Here is a 23909-nt window from a genome sequence, read left to right as displayed (position 1 = left end):
ATGCTCGGCACAACTGCAGAATCTCCTACCCTGACACCGGTCAGGCAAGCCACTTCAACCGACTCCCACACAGACCTGTCAACCGACTCACCGTCTGTATCGGCAGTTGCACTGAAGCTGCCACAAATATGGAGACAGGACCCTTTTGCCTGGTTTGCATACGCCGAAACAAATTTCAACCTACACGGCATCACACGAAGCCGTACCAAGTATAATCACTTGGTGTCTGCTCTTCCGTACGAAGTAATAGCAGAAGTGCGGGATATTTTGTGCTCAACCGAAGTCGAAGACCCATATGGTTTAATGAAACAAGCCATAATAGATCGTACCGCGATTTCCGAACGCGAACGATTCCGGCAGTTACTTTCTAGAGAAGGCCTTGGCGACGGTAAGCCATCGCAGCTTCTACGTCATATGCAAAGCCTACTCCAGCACGACAGCAAAAATTTCGACAATAGATTACTACGCGAGCTTTTTACGCAGAAACTTCCCGTCGCGATCCAGCGTGTTTTAGCGACGATGCCAACGAGCACGGCACTGGAGACCTTGGCAAGCGTTGCAGACCGCGTAATGGACGTCGACGAGAACTGCATTAATGCAGTACAAACATCGTCCCACTCGAATCCCCAGATACTAGACTTGGAAAAGAAAGTATCTGACCTTTCGGACCAAGTCTCAAAATTACTCGCCATAGTGCAGAAAAACGAGGACAGATCATGTTCCCCTTCAAGAGACCGCCAAAGGCGCGTGCAACACTGCAGCCCTCAGCGACAAAACAATTCCACAGCTTCAGGTCAGCAGTGTTACTACCACAAGAGTTTCGGAACGGCAGCACGAAAATGCGTTTCTCCTTGCAACTATAAGGGGAAACGAGAGCCGCGAGTGATGACGACGACCACCGCTCGCAAGCGCCGAGTTTTACGACTCCCGGATCGTCACACTAACTTGAACTTTTTAATTGAAACCGGTGCAGATGTTAGCATACTTCCAGCATCTACTACCGACCGCTCGAAGCCACCAACGTCACATCTCTACTCAGCGAATGGATCATCCATACCTGTTTTCAGAGAAAAGTCGCTCACCTTGGATTTTGGCCTACGACGGACGTTCAGGTGGGTGGTTTTGATCGCAAATGTGAAACAACCTATTCTAGGCGCCGATTTTTTACATCATTTCAACCTCCTGGTCGACTTGAAAAAGCGCGTTTTAGTGGACGGTACAACCAATTTGAAAACAACTGGTGACCCCGAGCTCAAGAGAGTCTCCACCGTCTACAACCGGTGACCACGAGCTCTCGAAAGAGTTCACCCCCACAATTCGCTCCACTTCGCACGGGGGCAACGATCACTTCATCGAGTGAACGGAAGCTGCCTGCCACACGGAGTCCGCCAGTCATGCAAACTGGCGACCCGGAGCTTTCACCAGGAGTTTACCTCCCTCCGCACTGGGGCAACGATCACTGCATCGCGTGAACGGAAACTGCCCCTTACTGCCATGCGGCTTACGTGTGGTTGACAGCATCGTGGTGCAGCTCGTACCTGTACCCTTGCTATCAGCTTTTATGGTTCTCTACAGTTTATTAGGACTCTTCAATATTGTACCCCTGAAGTTGAGATCCTGTCTCCCGGAGCTTTTGGACTTATAGTGAATAATAAATTGTGTGCCTTGTACAGTGGAATTTATGTATCGCCTGAAGATCACCAATATACTACGAAAAGTCCCTCGTGTTCATTCCTCCTGTCTAAGTACTTATATCATTAGTCTGCTTACATCGCAAGTTCACAAGGAATTTAAAAGCAAAGAAAACGCCAAGAAAATTCACCATATCGATATTGAAATCGTTTCGGAGTCCAGCTCCATCATCAGTTCGACTAAACTAAAAATGAATTATTAGAAATTTAATTTAGTAGAGATTTTGAAATGTTAGAATTTATATTTAAAATTTCCATCTTTCTTAAAGTGAAGAAAGAGTTTACTTCGCTCCGTACCTTTGATCTAAACAAAAAGAGACGAGCCTAGATAGCCGCCGGTTTTGCCAGCGAATCTTGCCTCTATTAAATCATTAAATTTCCTCTTATATCATCAACCTCCATCATTTGCATGCCATTCTCTAATTAACTTCATTAGTTTCCACAACAGCAGCGTTGGAAGTAAGGTTGATGGTGCGGTCAGAGAAGCATCCTGTATGACCAACAGGCCAAGCTATTGGATTCTCATTCAAAAACTGGGGTCCATGCTTCCAGAATTCTAACTTCTTTAGCCACTCGGCTGCAGTTACGCCCCTCGAAACCATATCAGCAGGATTATCAGAGGAGCAGACGTAGCGAAATTTAACGCTGATTTCAAACATTTCTTCAACATCCAAAATTAACTGTCTTACGTCTCTGACTCGGTTACGAGCAAAGAGGTTTTTTGAGTTCACTTTCCCGGACAAAATCCAAGAAAGGACAACTTGTGAATCAACACAAATGAAAATTTCACGCAAATTTAAGGTGTTCAAAGATTTAAGCAAGTTAGAAAGGCATTTCAGAGCCAAAAACACGGCTAACAATTCCAAGATCGGGATGGTTTTGGCTTCAAGTGGGGCACTTTTGCCTTTAGCAAATACTAAGTTCGGTTTACTTGAAGAACAAGTAGATTTCAAGTATGCACAAAATCCATACATGACCTTAGACGCGTCAGTAAAAATAACTAATGAAACTGGATCTTTGTCTTTTGCAACCATACGTTGAAATGAAACCGAATTAAGCTGCATTACATTGGCGGTAAGCTTCTGCCACCTGCCAAGCATTTCATTACCCAAGGGCTCGTCCCAACCAACCTTGCTTAGCCAAAGATCTCTTAATAAAATTTTACAGCCAGCAATGATGGGGAAGAATATGCCTAAGGGATCAAACAGTTTTCCTAGGAACGATAAGACTAGTCTTTTACACGGGTTACCTTGAGGAGGAGTAATTTCAGCAAGTTTAATTTCGTCAGTTTGTGCATAATAGCGATAACCTAGCAATTTCTCGTGATCAGAATCGTGGACCGCGCCAGAACCGTCGCTGGAAAATAATGCGTTAGTTGAGGGACAATTTGATGACCATGAACGTAATTCAAATCCACCTTCCCTCATACGTTTACAGGATTCCCGGTACAGGTCGCACAGCACATTAGGATCATTACCGGTTATTACCAAATTATCCACGTAAAAATGGTTAGCCAAGAACTTTGAGCAAAGATCAAGCGGGTATTTGGCAACGTGCAATTTAATAATATAATTCAAGATAAATGGCGAGGACACAAATCCAAACACCAAGGCTTTGTAACGATAAGCAGCAAGTTTACCATCTTCATCATACCACAGCACAGAGAAACGGTTTCGGTCAAAGATCGATTTAAGTTTAATTTGCAAAAAAGCTTGCTTTATATCAGAAAGCATTAAATAGGTATTGAACCTCAAATTTATCAAAAGGAAGAATATGGTTTGGAGCAAATTTACGCCAGGATAGGCACACTGATTCAATGAATGCGAACTTCTAGTTTTGAAACTGCAATTTAAAACTGGTCTTACTTTTGTGGTGACCTGGTCACCTTGTCGAACCACTGGACGATGAGGTATCCACGTGTGATCGGCAGTGTTAATTTCCTGTAAGTTAATCTCCTCCAAGATATCGTCTCTGATCTGNGAAGTTGTGGAATCTTTAGCTGGGGAACGCAAGGTCAGCGTTTTAATTACGTCAACGTAATTAGTGAATATATCGTCAATGCTTGGGTAATTGTTGCCGACTTTGCGCACCATTTCTTGCCGGACAGGCATAGGCAACTTGTTAAAGATTATATGAGAAATGAAATGCTTGCTAGCATTTTCTGCCAGCAAATCCTTATTGTAGACCTTCAAGTCGGCAAGTAAACACCGGACATCATTAATGAATAATTTGGTCTGCAAGAACGTCACATCAAATTTAGGCTTACTTTCTAAGAGTTTCTGATAAAGCTCGCCAATCAAAGCTTCTTTGTTCAAGAATTCGGCTTCTAGTAGTTCGAGCGCAATCTTATAGTTTTCATCTGTAATTTGCAAATGGTTTATCAATTTAAGTGCATATCCTCGCAAGTAACCTTTGAGATAAGTGAACTTCACGGAGTTAGACAGAGAGGTTCGTGATCCAATAATGTTATTAAACTGGACAATAAATTTATGGTATTCTAAATTATTTGTTCCTTCCCCTGAAAAATTATCGCAAGTCAAATGAGGAAGCTTGAGGTCATGGCTAACCTCGTTGAATTTAGGTTGCGGTTTTGAATTCAATTTGTTAATTTTAGTTTTGATCTCTAGGTGGTAAGAAGTTTGATTTTCTAGTTCACTATCAAGCTGCGCAGAAATTTCATCACTAGTGCCTGTGAGAAGTTCAGCATTAATGGACTCGTCAATAACGCTCACCTTGTTCAGCAAATCATCGAGAGTTTGCTTCAAGGAGTCTGAGGAAACATTGGCGCCGCCTTCCTTACCGAGAGCAAGGGTGATCTTACGCTTCAGCAATGCGCGCTGGCGCACGAGGTCGACGCGAGTTACAGGCATGGCGCTGCTTAGAGGTCAATTAAAGCACAAAATATAATAAGCAGCAAATCCAACGGAAGATGAACCCAAACCGAGCAAAGAATGAACTATCATTTAAGAACTTATTTTGGTATTAAAACTAATTTCAAGCTCAACGGATGCTCCACTGTTTATTCAAATTTGAATACAAGCAAAAGTTCAGCTTGGAAACCAGTTGACAAGACGTGGATTAATGTTTCGGTCAGGTTCAAGTCTTCGTTGCTTAGAAAATCAATGGAAGCAGTGGACGAATACGTGTTGGTAGCACGTAAATGCGCGTGGGGGGACGAGAGGGAACAAAGAGGGACGAGGGTCCTAAGACGCAAATCTCGGAGCGGTCCTTAGTTTCAGGGACATTTCCGGTGAAAGAGAGTAATGCTTAGGGCATAAAAATGGGGGAAATCCGTTGCAATAACGACATTTCTTAGGGAAAAACAGGTAATTTTGGAAGCAGAATTATTGTTATGGTTTTCGTTTCTGAAGAATATTATCAGAGCAGATACCAAGAAAATATTTCGAGGCAAAATAATAATAATATATTATTATAAATACAATACTCAGGGCGCCTTGCACCAGCCATGCCATGGCTGAGAGTCCCATTCAGGTCATCTGCCAGTCTCCAGCCGGGCAAAAAACTTTAAAAGTTATAATAATAATATTAAAAATAATTTTGGCCGGAGCGTGTACCGAATACTTTTTGGCGGAGTAACAAATAAGTAAAAATTAATGTTAGCGGTAGTCGACGAAAAAAATTGTGATGGAAAATTGTTGTTTTTAAAAATAGCCTGCACTAAAAACTTGTTATGATAAATGATGCCGTGAAACAATTTTCCTGAAAACCGGTAGTTAAGAAAATGTTTGTCATGCAATAGCGGTAAAAAAAATTTAGGTAATAATAATAAATTATTAATAACTAATACAACCTAATAGAAGTAAAAAAAGCCTATACAAAAAATATAATTTCTGCGATGGCTGCATCTTTGTATAATTTATACAGACGCTACTTTCACCTGCACTTGATGGTGTAAAATAATCATAATATATATTTTTATCATTTGATTATTTATATTATATATATATATATAACGACATACATATTTCAAACAAAATCATGCCTAAATTCCAACAACCGCTCAACTTAATTGCATAATCCCGAAAATAATTGTAATCCTGTATTTATTTTCACAAGAGACTATTTACAATTATGCGAGATTCTACAAGAGATTATTTACAATGTTATAAAACTCAAGCATAAGTTTGAAGCAAACTTCCAACTTGAGTTGCAAGCTGAGACGCGCGGGAACTTAGCTCCGAGGTTGGCCAACTTGAGACAAAAGCCCAAGTTGAGCTAAAGCTTGTTTCGATTTTTTTTTTGTCAACTTGGACGATAATCCGAGCCAGCGTTCTGAGTTTGAAGTGTTTTTAGTTTGTAAACTATATGGAAATAATAATGAATAATATTATAACGGCATAATATTGAATAAATAGAATGAATTCTCGAATAATTATGGAAAACCAGATGAATATTTACTAGTTATATTAAAAAATTGATCAATTGTTACGAATGAATAAATGAATTATTGTAGCATATTTTAAAAAATTTTTATTACTTAGTAATTGACGATTAAAAAGTTTCGATAAGATTTTCGGTGAATTATTCCAAGAAGCTTTAAATCATAAAGAATTATGTATTTGGTACAGTATGGTATCAAGACAGTAACAAGAAATGCCTAATTATTAAACACGAGATAGCGTATTATGGGCAGGCTTTGCTTTACTCAACCATGTATACTGTAATAATAAAGTCCATACTCAACTATATATCCAGTANTCAATCAAGTTTCATATTATAGTCTTTACTCAACCATATATCCAGTAATAAAGTCTTTACTCAACCATTTTTCACATTAGAAAGTCTTTCCTCAATCAAGTTTCCTGTAATAAAGTCTTTCCTCAATCAAGTTTCATATTATAGTCTTTACTCAACCATCTTTCATGTAATAAAGTCTTTACTGAAGCCTGTTTTCCATAATTATGTCTTTAATCAGCGATGAATGCATGTTGAATTGACGACATAACATGGGATATATCATCTCAAATATATCAACTGTATGAACCGCGTTATCCGGGTTATATCAGTACACTCGCGGGCACTTTAATCATTGCATTGATTATGCAAAATTAATTCACTGTTGCCTTCAACATTCACTGAATTATTTGCATTGTTTTATACCTCGTTTTTTTGTAGACTGAAGGTGCATCATACAAAGAGCCTCATTAATGGCTGGCATGCTAATTAACTTCGTGTGGCACGTGAGTCCTGATTAACAGTTAATCAGCTAAAAAAATTAAAATTACAGAGCTAATGATTTTATTCATTGAAGTCAAAGAAGCCAGAGATATTAATCTTACGTTGAAAAATAAAACGTGAAAGGGACTTTGCGTTAATCTTTCACGGTTACGCATTTCAGGTCATGGTGCCTTGAGCATCATTAATAAGTTCAATTATAGAATAGCCTTTCAAATTGATTAAAAACAGACACATTCATTAACCGGCGAATCAAACAATTGCGGATGATTAATATAAGCAGGGAACATCGGCAAAGAAACGAATAAACGCAACTAAAATGTTGCGCTAAAAGCGGCCAAAAAAATTGTAAAATATTTCAATATTATAAGGAAAAGAGATCATTATGATAATGAAATAATAAACATGAATAACATAACAAATTATAATAATATAAAGTTCAATATGAGCAACATATTAGCCAGGAGTTTCTGTTATTATTTTATATTATTATATATATTAATTGGTGGCTTCAAAGGCAATAATAACATTATAAACGCAATATAAATCTCTGGAAATACGAATAGAAATAACATAACATCATCATGGTGAACATTATCAACAATTGCAATTCAGTGCAACAATCCCTACAATTGAGGTCATAAATAAAAATAAAATGGCTCCTTCCCTTGCTGCAATCTGGCAATCCCTCCTTGATTGCCCCCTTGAGATCAGGATTGCTTTCCCGGATTAAGGAGAACGCGGGGTTCTAAATTACAGGAAATCTACGAGGTTCTTAAATGTTGCTCCTTGAAATGAATGGTCGCAGGTTCTTCATTCGTTTTCACCACAGCTTTTGTGATCCTTTATCACTTAGTTCAAAACATGGAGTTAATTCAATTATTATTATTCATTTCATCAATCTAATTTATTTACTAATTTTGAAATTAATTATTAATTTCTTTAATTATAAATATTCATTCACTATAAATATTAACCAGGCATTTCATGCAGAATGAAAATAATTATTTTTAATTTGAAGTTTTGTTTATGATTTTTATGCGCAGTGAAATGTATCTGTGCTACGTCCAGTCTTTGCTCGTAATGTGGGTCAATATTTAGACGATACGACCCATTCATTTTCGTGAGTATAAGTACGTATAACGCATGAAATGAAATATATTAAATTAAACTGACTGAATAAATTATATATAATATAATAAATTAACTGAATAAATTATATTAAACTGACATGCATATTGCAGCACCATTTACTAGAAGCAAAGGCAGCTCATAGATCAATCCTCTGATATTTCTATTAATGGAAATTCTCTGCAAGAGCCAAGAGAAAAGTTCCTCTGTGTTAGAACGCATGAAAGGAAATTTTCGGAACTGTGAGTTTTTGTCTCGGACATTAATTGCAAGCAAACTAAGGCGAGGAAAAAACTAAACGTACATGTAAAAGAGCTGGTGGAATGGATACATGGAAGGGGATGAAGAAATTAATGGATATAAAATAATAATAAACATTTATATACATAAAAGGTATGCAGAGATGGATATTTATTCAAAGATGGATTTCTAATTCTCTCTCTTCTCTATACGGCCATGCATGTTTACTTTAGCGTAAACCTTCATGTCAAATTCAGCAAACTTTTCGAATATTTGATAAGTATAATTAGCTTTCACTTATGTAAGAAGAAACTTGGTTGTTTATAAAGTAATAAGAAAATTACAAGACCATTAATACCAAAGAACCAAGCATGATATACTTTTGTCAAGATGAATTGATTCTTACTTAACGTGAAAATAAAATTTAAAGCCGTCAAAATAAATATAGGAGCTTCCTTTACCAGGAATTTTGATTCCACAACTATATATATAAATTTCAATTTGATGCCTCAAGTAATATCTCAATTTAATAACTCAATTAATACCTCAATTTATTGCCTCACGTAATACCTTTCTTTAATACTACGAATAATATATCATTTAAATTCCTCAAATAATTAATTCTCATCGCAACATAAAAGCTAAACATTTCAAGGTATTAGAACCGATTTGATTGGATTCATTTGTAAGTCGCTGGAATAAAATTTATTGTTAGAGATAATTAACGAAATTTCTGGTTTGGTTTTAAAATTACTAAACTTGTGAATAAAATAAATCCATTGGCTGATATCTAAATCAATAATCTTAACCGAAAACATTACAGCGATTAAAAATAAAATCTAGCGCACTATTGGGTAAACTATACGATAATTTATGTAGAAGTAATTAAACTCGTTCGAATCTACGTAAATTATTCACAAACCCAAATATTTTGAAGAAGTTAAATGAAGAAACTGAAATTAAATAACAGTTGTTCGCATTCACTGATAGATATCTTCAATGAAATATTTTTTCGTGAGCTAAATATTTCTCATGATGAAAAGTTCACGCAAATATTTTTCGCCAGGCCCTATGTTCGCATGGGGCAGCACTAAAGTCGCCGGATCCTGGCAAGTTCACACGGCACGATTTTCCGGATTTGGACAAAGGGATTTGGGGATCTGGGCTCAAGTTTCGTGGCGGGCGCCTTTGATGTCTTCAAAGGCAGCCAATGCATTCCTTTAAGGGCTACACATACATGCCTTTATATGCATTTTACCTGAGCCCTTAGAGACAGCCCTCAAATGCCCTCAGAGGCAGCCATCAAATGCCCTTAGTGGTAGCCCTGAAATGCAATTAGTAGCAGTCAAAAAATTAACGAGGCTTTTAAATGAAGCAAAAAAACTTTAGAAACTGAAAACAAATGCTCTAAGTCTAAGGGGCAGCCTCCGAATTCCTTAAGGATAGACAACGAATGCTCTTAGCGGCAGCCTTCAAACGCCCTTAGAGGCAGCCAATCAATGCCCTTAGAAACAGCCCTCGCAAGTAGGCATTTCCGCTCAAGGCGCTGAATTTGCCCAGAATGAATCTCCACCTGAATAACACTTAGCAATAAACGAAATAAAATTAAAATAATAAAAATGTGTTGTATAAATCGATCTTACGAAAAGATCTCATAAAGACCCTAGGAAGATTCAAGCGCAATTTGGCTACAGAGTGAAATTGCAGAGGGACAAGGTTAACCTTATCAGGAGTATGATATTTAAATTAGAAGCTTTTTCATATCAATTGCATACTGCAATTTTATTATAATATTAAATGCATCTTCGGAGCATTTACAGTGAAAAGATAAATAAAAAACAAACTCATTCATATATTATGATTTTATAATCATAATATTAAATAAATTTAATTAAGATAACACGTGAAGAAATTTCAGCAACAAAAATAATTCAGAAATAATCTTGAGAAGCCAGACAAGAATATTTTCCTTCAAGAAGCAAAGCAATCAAATTAAATTCTGTTCAAAATGTTTGAACAAAACAAGGTCTTAATCAGACAGAGTGCAAGCGTCAGGCAAACCGAGTTGCTGGGAAGTCGGAAATTTGAAAGAAGACAGAAAAGGAAAATAAAATTCATCACACATCAATTGAATAATTAATTCAAATATCGATTCATTAAATCAAATGTATTCATCGATTAATTCGATGAGAAACGATTTTTTAAAAACAATCATCGATTAATTCGACGAGAAACGATAATTCAAAAATATTCATCGATCAATTCGATGACGCAACGAAAATTCACCATTTCGTCATCGAAAAATTCAATAGAGAAATCATGAATTTCCTTGGAGTTTGCAGCAGTTTCATATTCTCAGTCGACATGCGATTTAATGAAACTAATGATGTAAGAATGTTTCTACATCTGAAGCTTCCAGACCTACTAAAATCCATGAATTTTAGATAGATATTTAAATAGATGAATATAATAATGGCGCACTAAAGCCATTAATAGCACTAAACAAATTTTTGTACATCAGAATATAAAATAAAACATTGAATATATGGGACTGTACCCTAATGACACATGTACAATGAAGATATTTTGATAGATGAACAGTCAAAGATTTACACGAAACACGATATTTAAATTATACTCATAATATCAAAATGGGAGCTGAGACCGACGCGAGGGAAATCACACCATTTTGAACAAAATTCATTGATAGCGGCACCGAGGAAAGGAAAATAAAATATAAAATAAAAGTAGTAACTAAAATTAACGAACTTAAATGAGAATTGTTGCTAGGAAAATCATTCTGTACCAACCAAAATGTAAATAGGAACATAAATCCGTTGTGAAGGAAATCGGTTAATAATGAGCGAAATTGATTGAGAAGTGAGAAGAATGGACAGGACGATCATATCTGAAAAAAAAAATTACTGAGGACTAAAATATACCAAGCAAACCAGGGTAAATGTAACCAGGGTCTGTTTATGTAAATGAAAGCAACTGAAAATGGTTTAGCAACGAAAATGCGTGTAACGAAAATTGTGTGGTAACGAATAATTTAATTAATGCATAATCTTGAATTAGTCCATTTGACTAACAATTGTGTCTTTGCAATTGAAAATATCGGGTTTGGTAGAGCCCAACTCTGATCCCCTGATTTTTGTGGTTCAGAAGACATGAACTCAGCTCGTTGGCTTGCCTTACTTCTTCAATACCAATGTTAGTTATTACCATGCAAAGGAGAAAAACAACGAAAACACAATAATTTAATAACAAAAAAAAATAACCTAATAACACAATAGTAACTAAAAACAGCTGTTAAAATAATGTCTTGGACACACACAATGAGTCAAAATGATGTGCGCGGCATTAGCCATATCAGTATAATGAATTACACAAAATGGAGGTACAATAATGTACTGAGAACACATCTAACACAATATATTTTGCACACAATTGAGGCACAATATTGCAGCGAAACAGGCAGCAACACAATATGTATAACACAAAATAGAGACACACAATATATTCAAATGCCGCCCACACTTGGCATGTCAAAGCGGCGTTGCCGTCTCGTTTAGAGGTTAATCCGAGGGATCAGAGGGAGACCCTCCAAAAGGAAAGCCTGATGGTATTTCTGAGCAAATCTGGCAACACTCTGAAGAGGAATCGTCTGGCTGAAATGGCAACACCGTGAGACGATATCTTGTGTTGAATATGGCAACACCGTGAGCGATATTGTGTTGAGTATGGCAATACAGTGAGCGATATTGTGTTGAATATGGCAACACCGTGAGACTATATCTTGTTGTGAATATGGCAACACTGCTAGCTATATTATTTGTTGAAGATGCAACACCGTGAGACGATATTGTGTGTTGAATATATCGATATCGTGTGGCAACAACGTGTGGTGACACTTTGATGGTAACATTGTGGTAACTTTGCGGTAATAACACAGAAATAATCATTTTATCCAGCGGGTAAATCGATTTAATCCCTTCTGAAAAAAAATTTTTTTCAGTACGACTAACATTATTTTCTATACATTTGCGTATAGGTGCCAATTTAAATTTGAAGATGATCACAAAATTCGAATAAATAGTCGATAGTGTTTTCTCTGAATGATCGTGCATTCGTAGCAATAGAGGAAATTGAAGCTGTATACGGGTAACAAATTTTCTATCAATCTCGTTTTTTGTAGAGTAAAAAATGTGATCTCAATTAAGTTATTCAACAAGCTTATATGGTTTTTATCATCATATTTTCTGTTAGTGTCGTCTAGATTAGAGACGACACTAGAGATTAGAGTATAGATATTAAGAATTTTTATTGTCGTTATATTTGTGTCAGACGAATAATAGGTTCAAAGTTCTTCCAGCGAAAGTAATTCCTTTTTAATTCAAAATTTTTAAACATTTAAGTGAACATTCTATTAAATAATTCCCGCTTCTGTTGAAATTCCGTTACTGACTTGTAAGACAAAATTTTCTTTTTTCCAATGGCAAGAAAAAAAACAAAGAAAAATTCAAAATATGAACTAAATATTAAAATTTACACATTATATTTTGTAAAGCCTCCATTAATGCCGCTGTTTTCGCAATTCAAAGCAAGACAGGAAAGGCTTGCTCTTTTCAAAAGTTCTGCTTGCAATGTGCTGGCAAGATCGAGAAAGTTGGTTTCGGCAAAGTTGACATAACATTAAAGTTTTCCGGCTATCTCTTTCATGGGGCCTGCATCCACTCTTGCCTAAGTTTGGAAGACCTTTGATTAAAGTTTTGAGCAAGTTTAGAACTTGAGAGGCTGCTTCATCTTTCTTATCTCATCATTAATATCTCATACATGTATTGAGTACGTCGTCCTCTTCGAGATTTAAATATGAATGTGAAGGAGATGAAAGTTATGAAAGTTAACGAGGAAAAGTTTTGTGGCTAAAATTATGGAAGGGTTCTATCAAAGTGGAGGTCAGTTTCATGCGCAATAAATTCATCCAATCTGAATTCCAAAATTGTGACTAAATTTATTATGAAATCGGCGAATCTTAGAAATTCCAGGTATCAGAGTACAATAACAAATTGATTGGTTCAAATCACTCAGAGAAATTAATGGGTCACGTTGTCCAAATAATGATGCATTCTATGCAGGCAATCCTTTTTTGCTAGGCCAAACTGAGGCAGGATGACCCAAATTAGTCAAAAGATTAATCGGACAGTCTCGCTCTTTTTCACTAGCGTCAGTTCAGTTGTTTTTTAAATAGAATTAATACAAATGACTTTTTAACTTCAACTTCAGCCGTTTTCTGGTTACAATTAGAATGTTTCAACACCAAATATCACCTTACTCAAGGATTCCATTCGCCCTTCAGCTTTGCAATGGCTGCATGAACTAAATAGATATTAAACCAGCCATTCCAGAATTTGTATTTTCTGCTGATAACTTCAATGATTTAATAACGAATATCAGCTAATTCGAGGAGTTCATTCACTTCATTACAGTCCAGCGGCTACACTATATGCATGGATGTCAGTGCGGCTTTCCAAAATTAGGTTCTCCAATTTAACGGGAGTCAGTTCATCCGTTTCAAAATGGAATTTTTGGTAATAACATGCAAGATTCAACTTGAAAATTCTCCCTAACATTGAAATTTATTCGCTTTAGAACGGCGAGAACTCTGTTTGAATTTCACGCATTTCAGTTCACCAGTTTCTGAAGTAGAATTAGGACTGATAACTTTTTTACTTCAACTTGAAAGTTTCCTCTGACCATGATAAATATTTTCACTTTACAACGGCAAAAATCAAAATGCTGTTTGAATTGCACTCGTAGCCGTTCAGTCGTTTTCGAGAATTTTGAAAAACCTTAAATTTTCCCCAAAACCAAGAAATTTACCGCGACCCGCTGAGTCCAATACACCGCACACGGGGCCAATACCGCGACCCGCTGAGTCCAATACACCGCACACGGGACCAATACCGCGACCCTATGTCAGCAGCGCGATGATATTGGCCTACTTGATGATATTGGCCCTCATGTCAGCAGCGCGATGATATTGGCCTACTTGATGATATTGGCGCTCATGTCAGCAGCGCGATGATATTGGCCTACTTGATGATACTGACGCTGACGATAACTACAATATCAACATTTTGGGGCTGACTGGTGATGCTTCGTCCACTGATAAAATAAACAAGCGAGGATACAATATTTCTTGCAACAATTACTTCTCTGACAGGAATTTAGGACCAACATTAGAAAAGGACCAACATTAGACAGTGACGGCTTGTTTAAGACTTCTCCGGTCATTATTATATATTTTTTTTCAATTTTAATCTTCTTTCGCATCGAGAATTGAAAAACCACACAAAAAACTTAATTTTTTTCAGTTCTGAGAGCTATCTATTTATTACCACATTTCTACATCATTTAGCATCCTGTTGTTAGGGAAATAATAGTTTCATCGATAGTTAGGTTACGGATTTTGTCATTTTTGTTTTGAGTTACTGTTACGTGACCTCGTTTAGACCCGCCCTGTAACTTGTCATTGCTATGAGATCCACCACAGAGCTCGGCTCCGAACCTAGGATTCTCAAGAGTTGAAAGTGAAAGGCTAGATAGACACACGGTTTATAGTTTTGTAATTTGTTTTCTTTTATTTATCTTTCATTTGTTATTATAGTTCTTAACTTATCAGTGTTTATTCATCCTTTTATTTGCGATCATTGGCCAAGTGTTCGGGGTCAGATAATGTTTACTTATTGACTAGCCCCAACACTGTGAATGAAAATAATTTCAAAACACACTTTTTACCGTCATAGCGTAACGCATTTTTCATGTGATGTACTGATAATTGCTAATTATAATGCGGATATATGCAGTCGTTTTTCAATACGTATGCATAATTTTCAGCCAAATTTATGATCGTATTCAGAGCTCAAGAATCGGCCAATGCCAACAGAGGGAGCGTCGACCCCCTGTTGACGTAATGAATAAGCTATTCATCGTCCTCAGTTATCACGATGAATTAAACTGATTATTCTTTCGACAATTGTATTTATCATTCAATTCTCTGAAATTATCTTTGTTCTCAAAACAAAACAGTCGAGAGGAACTAAGATAAATTTAGGGTGAAAAATTAACCAATTATCTCTATCTTGATTTTTTCAGCACGACGGATCAGTGATAAGTGAATGACAGCGAGCAGCTTAAGAATAAATGATTTCTGATTGACTATAATTATCGATGATTGATGGGTGATGGACAATTGATCATTGATGGATGATGAACAATAATCACTTATGGGCGAAAGACCTTTGTTAATTGATTATTTACAAGGACATTGGACCAGTTAAAACCCTAACAATAATTAATAAATAGAACCCAACTATTTTCCATCAAAACAGAAGTACCAAATTATGTTTTTAAATAAAGATTTATTTTAATACTCTGATGCCATGGACGTAGTCCACTCGAAGAAATAAGCGAGACTTTGTCCAAATAACATAACACAACATAGTGATGTCGGCGCTGAAGAGTAGGCCTGATGTGGCTTGTCGCCGATGCTCGAACTTTTCGTGACCTATTCACTGAAGATCTAAAATCGTATCATTTGACCGGATCTTTTCAAGACTTTTTCCATAGCTTCATCTAGTCTGTTCTTGAACGCGTTCATACTCGGAGCGCCAACGATGTAATCAGAGAGGCTATTCCACATGTCGGTGATTCGAAGCGAGAAAAAATGTTGTCGCCTGAATATAATGCAGCGCAGTTTTTTTAGTTTATAAGCGTGGCCGCTGGTGTTGTTCTTATTTCAACTTCTAGTAATCCTTCGGGGACCTTGTATAAACCATGAGTGTACTTGTACACTTCAATGAGGACCCCACGCAGATGTCGATAACTGAGGCTTGGAAGCTTCATAATCTTTAATCTTTCTTCATAGGACTTGCCCTTCAAGCCTGGAATTATCCTTGTTGTACGTATGTGAACACTCTCTATTAAATTTTTGTCCTTTTCAAATCTCGGTGACCACACAACGTTTCCAAACTCTAGATTCGGGCGCACGACAGCAACAAACAACTGCTTCATTGCTTCTGCATCTAGAACTCGTATGAGCATCTGATTAGTCCAAGAAGTTCGTTGGATTTATTAGCTTGCGTTTCAACATGTTTAGAAAATTTTAGCTCCTAGTCGATATAAACTCCGAGATCTTTTTCCACACTAGAATTTCAATCATAACTCTCTCGTTGCAACCATGTCTTCTCATACTGTAATCTTGCTGTTCATCGTTCGTCCGGAGGTGAAGTACTTTACACTTGTCAGCATTAAACCGCAGCTGCCACGTATCAGCCCAAGTAACTAAACTGTCAAGATCATCTTGCAATTGCACTTTATTTGACGCATCCTTCACTGTATTATAAACTTTTGTGTCGTCGGCATACATGGAGCACACGCTGGACACTACTTCTGGCAAATCGTTTAGAAAAGCAACGAACAAAATAGGTCCAAGAACGCTTCCTTGTGGCACGCCACTGCTCACTGATGCCCAGTCTGACATGGTTCCGTTAATACCGACACGTTGTCGTCTACCTACTAGAAAATCTCTGATCCATTGGAGTACGTTTCCTCGATTCCCAAAGACTTCACTTTACGCAACAGCCACTCATGCGGAACACTGTCAAATGCTTTGGCAAAATCAAGGTACAATGCATCCACTGGCTCCCTTTCGTCCAGCAGGCGAGTCCAATCGTTCAACGTAGATAATAAGTTAGTGGTGCAGGATCTGCCGGCAATAAAACCATGTTAACAATCTGATATGAGATGGTGAGCAGTCAAGTGATCAATAATCCTATCCCTCACAACAGATTCCATTAGCTTACAAATAACACTTGTCAGACTGACAGGGCGATATTTACCGGGGCTACTTTTGTCACCTTTTTGAAACAATGGTGTTATTTGAGCTATTTTAAAAATGTTACTTGAGCTATTACTCAAGTACTTGAGCTATTGTTACTTGATCTATTTATAGCGCATTAATATTTTCTCATTTATGGAAAAATGCACTATTGTGCTCGCCATGTCCGTCTGTCTGTCTGTCTATTTGTCCACGTGTCCGTCCGTCCGTCCGTGACCTCAAGTTTTCGTCGACGAGAAAATGCGCTCTCTGTCACTCACTGCAGTGAGTACTGAGTTACGTATATTGTTCAAGAATCTGGTGGTAGCAATGATATCAGATATAAATAGCAATGCATTATTTTGCCCTTGTGTGACCCAGTCATTTGCCCGCATCCTGACCCAGTTTGGGCCGGCAAAATCACGTATCAGTGCTACGTCCACTCTCTGCTCGTGCGGTGGGTAACAAAGTTGGTCAAAATTTGGACGCTTTGACCTATACATTTGTTTGAGTGAGATAAACGAACACAATCCGCCCTCAGAGCACTCTATGTAAATAGAAAAATTATCTCAAATTTTGTGACAATCTTACACATTCCCAATGTTTGACCATACATTTTATCCGCAGGCAGATAACGTGCAATCAGTGAAAAACAATCAGAAAAAAATTATACTGTCCCAATAGCTCCACACTTTCGAGAAAGTAGCACTTATACCCCATTATGCCTGACAAAAATGGATCGAAATGACCCACAAAAGCGCAAAAAGTGCATCGCTATTCAGAGTCACAATGCTCGTTCATTTATTTGAGTGTAGACGTGTAGAGTTAGACATTTTGCGACTTTTATTTTTGTAATAAAATTATAATTTACCTTTACCTCGGCAACACCGTTAGGAAGTTAACGTCGCCCATACAATTTTCTCGTTAATATTATCGTTCGGCTGATCCCCGCTGCAGGTTAGTTTAAGCTCTACTAGGTTCCTTTTTATTGCCTGAATAATTGTTATATTGTATTATTATTTCTTTATTCATCTTCAACGACGTTCATTTATTAGATTTAATCTTCAACAGATACGCACGTTGCCAATGGGTATTATTATTTACACTATTTTTCCATATCTTAATGCTTATATACAAAGCACACCTTGTAATTCATTTTTAATGCATTAAAATCTTAGTTCCAGTCTCTTTCATTTACAATCCTGTTGGTTTACTGTGTGGGTAATGACTGCTTACCCCACAGACGCATCAACAGGCAAGCAGAGCTTCATTAAACGTCGCTCGAAATGAAGCTGAGTTCTCTTCACATCAAACATCAAACAAGCTGGGAAATTAATGGGTCATATTGTCCAAATAGTGACAGACTTCTTTAGCCACAACACGAGCACTAAATTTGCCGGGCCAAAATGGGTTTGAATGAGCCACACAATGGGAAAAAGCGCATCGAAATTAGGACAAAATCTCACTAATTTCTCTGACTGCAGAGTAATTAGTGACTCGGCCACCAAGATTGCAGAACTTCAATCAAATGCGTCATTAAAATAATATCAACAGCCGTGCCTAAAATAAGAGCAAATGCCGAGATAATACTGCGAGATTGTAATATTAGGAGCCGTGGACAAACAACAGCGTGTGCTTTTAAAGCAAAAAGTTGGCTTCTCGATGCGTCTCTCCAGATGCGTTAGCTGCGTCCAATGAGCTGCATTCAGGAAAATGGTGCGTCATAATGTAAAAATACTGATAGATTTCTATACATAGTTTTGGTGCAATCTTCTGCCGGACTTTGCAGCTTAGGATAAAACACACAAGAACAGAAAGCCGGGCTTACCGGGGATAGGATGACCCGCACAAGAACAGGAAATGCATCGATATTTGGACAAAGTCTGACCACAATGGATTCATGAATTCATTTCATCATGAAATCATTCATTTGCATTCATAAATACATACAAATTGACATTTATTTACATGTTATGTTGTAAGTTTGTAGGTCGTCGGATCGTGGCAGTGTAGGTCGTCGGGTCGTGGCAAAACAGGTCGTCGGGTCGTGCATGGCAGTGCAGGTCGTCGGGTCGTGGCAGTGCAGGTCGTCAGGTCGTGGCAGTGCAGGTCGTCAGGTCGCGGCAGTGAAGGTCGTCAGGTCGTGGCAGTGCAGGTCGTCAGGTCGTGGCAGTGAAGGTCGTCAGGTCGTGGCAGTGCAGGTCGTCAGGTCGTGGCAGTGCAGGTCGTCAGGTCGTGGCAGTGAAGGTCGTCAGGTCGTGGCAGTGAAGGTCGTCGGGTCGTGGCAGTGAAGGTCGTCAGGTCGTGGCAGTGCAGGTTGTCTGGTCGTGGCAGTGCAGGTCGTCGGGTCGTGGCAGTGCAGGTTGTCTGGTCGTGGCAGTGAAGGTCGTTAGGTCGTGGCAGTGCAGGTTGTCTGGTCGTGGCAGTGCAGGTTGTCTGGTCGTGGCAGTGCAGGTCGTCAGGTCGTGGCAGTGCAGGTTGTCTGGTCGTGGCAGTGCAGGTCGTCGGGTCGTGGCAGTGCAGGTCGTCGGGTCGTGGCAGTGCAGGTCGGCGGGTCGTGGCAGTGTAGGTCGACGCTCAGGTTACATGATCGCTTCATCTTCCGCCGAGTCCAAATCCTAACAAGGAATCCCCAAACCGGCAAACGAAATATAGCAATCCGGACGCTGGTGCCCAAATCCTGGAACAGGAATCTTTTTACGAATTAAATTCGACAGCTGGATTCCTAAAGGCAAGATGCAAACTTAGCGGAAATGTGGCGTCAAATGAATCACGCTAAATTGTGCACTCTACCGAAGTGCACGACGTAGTTGTAAAAAATTATTGCACTTAATTAGACCGGTTAATAACGACAACATTTGCATCAGATACAAACAACACGTTCTTGACGTTAATCGTAAATGACAAGTTCCAAAAATGAATAAGAAACGATAAGTTCCGAGCATGAAAAAATTCCACGTTACGAACACGAATAAAAAATGCCACATTTCGAATATGAACTACAAATGACACGTTCCAAACATGAATAAAAAATGATACGTTTCAAACACGAATAAAAAATGACACGTTTCCAACGTGAAAAAAACGCCATACTCCTGACTTGAAGTGGAAAAGACATTGCTGCAGGATCTGCATGTGTAGAAACTCGCTGCACGTCTATTAGAGAAGTTCTCACAACAGGGAATAAAAATGCAACAAAAGTGAATTGTACGTTGGACGTTGTCTAAAGAAATTTAAAAAAATAAACCACCCCACACAAAGCGTCATCATTCATGTTGTAAAAGTTCAAGGAAAAGCTCTGTAAAAGTGCAATTTCACAGACAACGTTACTAAAAGAAGTTTAAAACAGGTACTAAATACAAGTTAAGACTGTCAGTTCATCGACTATACTTTCTCTGCATTATTCAGTGGAAACACTCTGAGACATTCACTGAAGGGCCCAAAAATTTTCTGAGCATTTCTTTTGTCTCTCCTAGGAAAACAAATTAAACCAAATATTCGAAACTAACCTAACCTGACCGAAATTAAACATAACTAACTTAACCAGCCTAAACAAACCAGAATTAACCAAACCAGCCTGAACAAACTCAACGTAATTAGAACTAACCTAATGAAAAGAAACCTAACCTAACCAAATCAAAACAAACCTTAACCAACCAAACCTAACCGAATCACAACTAACCTAACCTAAAAACAACAGACCTACCCTATTTAATCTAACCTAACCAAAACTAACCTAACCTAACCAAACCTATCTAACCAAAACTGACCTTACCTAACCTAAACTAACTTTACCACCCTAAACTAACTTTACCTAACCAAAACTAACCTAACCAAACTAGTACGCATGAAATAAAGCAATTTTTACGGCGCCCGCAATGATGGCTCAATCCAGCAGATCAGGTTGATCGCTGCTCACGTTTTTGCGGTGCCAGAGGTAACCTGCGTCCAAAAATCAGTCGATCACGAGCAATAGATCGGTATATCACGACCAGCCTGTGATCTGACACAAAGATCACACCCAAAGGCGTGACCGCTCCAACTCGATCGCGCGTGGGAGAACATCTTCCGCGTAGGTAAAAGTTCGTAGGTCAAAGTTCACGCGAGTTTCTCACGTGGCCTCACTATAATCATCATATTCTTCATGTCACCGTTCTTCACCTCATCATATTCACATTTTTTGCAAAATTATAATTTCGAATAACATCAGACACTCAGAAGTTGTTCGTAACTCCACTTACGTTAGCTCTTAGGAATAACTTAGACACATGTCCTGTCGTAATATTATGTGTACTTCTTGTACGTAGCTTGGCCCGGAAATATGTTCATAATACCATCGTTTGCAGTTACGATCAACTTGTAGTATTTACGCAACACAGAAGTCGCTACGTGTACTAATCCGAGTTTTAAAAACCAGTTAGGTAGTTCGATGAACTCGTATGTTACAGAAACATTGAACGATTACAAATGCAAGCTCACGGCGGGTAACATTTTTAACGAATATTGTAAAGTCAAGCCATGTATGGTCACCTCATATATGTATGATTACCACATTTTTGAAGAACAATTTTGACATTTTTAGCTTGCCCGGAATTTCACCGTCCTTGGAGGTAATAAGATCATGAATAATATCATGAGATTTTTAACGAGAACACAATTTGGAGGATATCTAAAATCTCAATTTTTTAATAATAAATTTTTATTGTGAAATTCAGGCTGGATTTCATCGTCATTGTAGGTAATATAATCAAAAGCCGGATCAATTTATCCGCAGAAGTTGCTGGCACAAACAAGATATTTCTGCGTCCATACCGCGCGCATCGTAACACGTCGTAACGCCACCACCGTGTCGCCGGAACCGAGAGTGTAGCCCTACCCTTATCAGGGCGAGCCAGACCGATGTTTATAGTGGCATGAAGATGTCGATAAAAACCATTAAGTTAGAGCCTCAGCCTCATGATAGTGAGGACTGGCCTCACATACAGAGCTTCTTGTGACTCATGTGCCTCTTGGGCCTCTTGGACCTCTCATACGTCTGGCATCTTCCATATAAAAATAGTGACGTCATGAGAGAAGTAGGGGAGGGGGAGGGGGTGGAGGGAAGAGAAGGGCAGAAAGGGGAAAAGCAGCTCTGGGTATTAGAGATGAAGAGGGCAGGGAATTGAAAGAGGTGGGGAAAATTAGGGAAATAAAGGGGATGGGGGAGATTGTAAACTAAACCCTATATAATAACGCACAAGTGTCCCATCATGGGGATGAAGTAAGGGAGGGGGGGAAGGCTTTCGATGATGGGGGTAAATGGGATTAAGGAATGTGTGGGTATGCTATGATTTTTTCTTGTGAGGGATGAAATCAAATCTTTTTTTCTATTTGAAAATAATTTATATAAAATGACGTTTATGATGGGAAAATTATTAACGTGACTACATAAATTGCTGAGCTTATCAACTCAAGAGATAATTAGACCATCGCATGCATCTAAATATTGATGACTTCTCTCAATATCTACTTAATTAAAAATTAATGATAAACTGAATAAAAATATTAATGAAAAAAACTTCCTGGAAAACTGAATGAAAAAATTTATGAAAACATTGAACGAAAAACCTAATGAAAATACTTAATGAAAAAAAATTAGTGACTAAATTGATAAAGAAACTCAATCAAAAACTTCCACAACCGCGATCGAAATTAGAACGTTCGACACTTTACTCTACAAATTTTTTACCACATTTTGACTATTTAAATTTAAGCATAAACTATCATTCTTCCACAACAAATCATCGATGGCAGGCAAAGTCAATTCGAACATTTTTTCACAAAATTGAGAGTCTGAAATGAAATAGAAGTCAAATTTTTAATTAAAGATCAAAATTTCAAAATTTTCTCTTAGTTATACACTCACTCGGATGGCGTTTCAACAAGCATTACACGTAAGCATCGCGCAGAAGAATAATATAATACACCGTTTACTTAAGATTAATTACCATGAATAAAGTAACTCGAACTTTTTCGGTTCTTGGGGTCTTGAATATCGCGGCGAACGCAGAAGAAATTCGACATCTGGAACGAATATTCGTTACCTTCACACCGCCACGCGACGTCGTGAAATTGTAAATCTTAATTACCGTCTATTGATGTCACATGGTTATTTATTAACAAACAAATTACATAATTTCTTTTGAATTCCAACAAAAACTTACCTCGACATGTCAACCTTGGGCGACCAAAACTTCTGACGCGGCGCTGATTTTCAATAAGGTATGTATTTCCGCCCGTGTTTCGTGAAGGTCTGGTGGACAAAAATTAAGCGTGAAAAAGAAGTGAGAAAGTAGAAAACAATGAAACGTGAGAATTGAATAGCAAGCCAATGAGTTACAGATTTTAAATAAATGATATTTAAAGGATATTATATTCTATGTATAAGATAATTTTCTAGTCATTTTGGGGAAACGTGGCACAAGTGCCTCATGAACTATTTGAAAATTTTTCATCATTAGTAAAACTGCAGAAAAAATTACTTAGGCTCTTTGCCTCATTTTCTATGATCTTGAAAAGTTTTTTGTGAGATGTATTAATCAATCAAGGCGCATTCAACGGTCGACCCGTCATGAATGAATATACAGTTACTGCTCTAATACAATATTTTCTTTGAATTAACGCAGAAAATTGACATTTCTAGGACTAACTTATTTCGATATTGAAATCGACTATGTATAATATAATAATGCTTTGTATAATAATAATAATACAAACAACAATAAATAATA

The 23909-nt window shown here is 37.8% G+C and overlaps 1 protein-coding gene across 1 annotated transcript; it reads left to right on the top strand.

Annotated features, from left to right (window-relative positions):
* On the top strand, nucleotides 1-1284 carry LOC108676784. The gene has a single exon (XM_018164921.1). The coding sequence runs from the start codon at nucleotides 1-3 to the stop codon at nucleotides 1282-1284; it is 1284 nt and encodes a 427-aa protein (XP_018020410.1).
* Nucleotides 1285-23909: the final 22625 nt, after the last annotated feature.

The sequence above is a fragment of the Hyalella azteca genome, unplaced genomic scaffold (assembly GCF_000764305.2).
Source record: "Hyalella azteca isolate HAZT.00-mixed unplaced genomic scaffold, Hazt_2.0.2 contig13566, whole genome shotgun sequence".
Taxonomy (NCBI): Eukaryota; Metazoa; Arthropoda; class Malacostraca; order Amphipoda; family Hyalellidae; genus Hyalella; species Hyalella azteca.
This window is presented reverse-complemented; position numbering and strand designations above follow the sequence as displayed.

Excerpts from the sequence above, each read along its gene's own strand:
- LOC108676784 (XM_018164921.1), top strand. The coding sequence starts at position 1 with ATGCTCGGCACAACTGCAGAATCTCCTACCCTGACACCGGTCAGGCAA.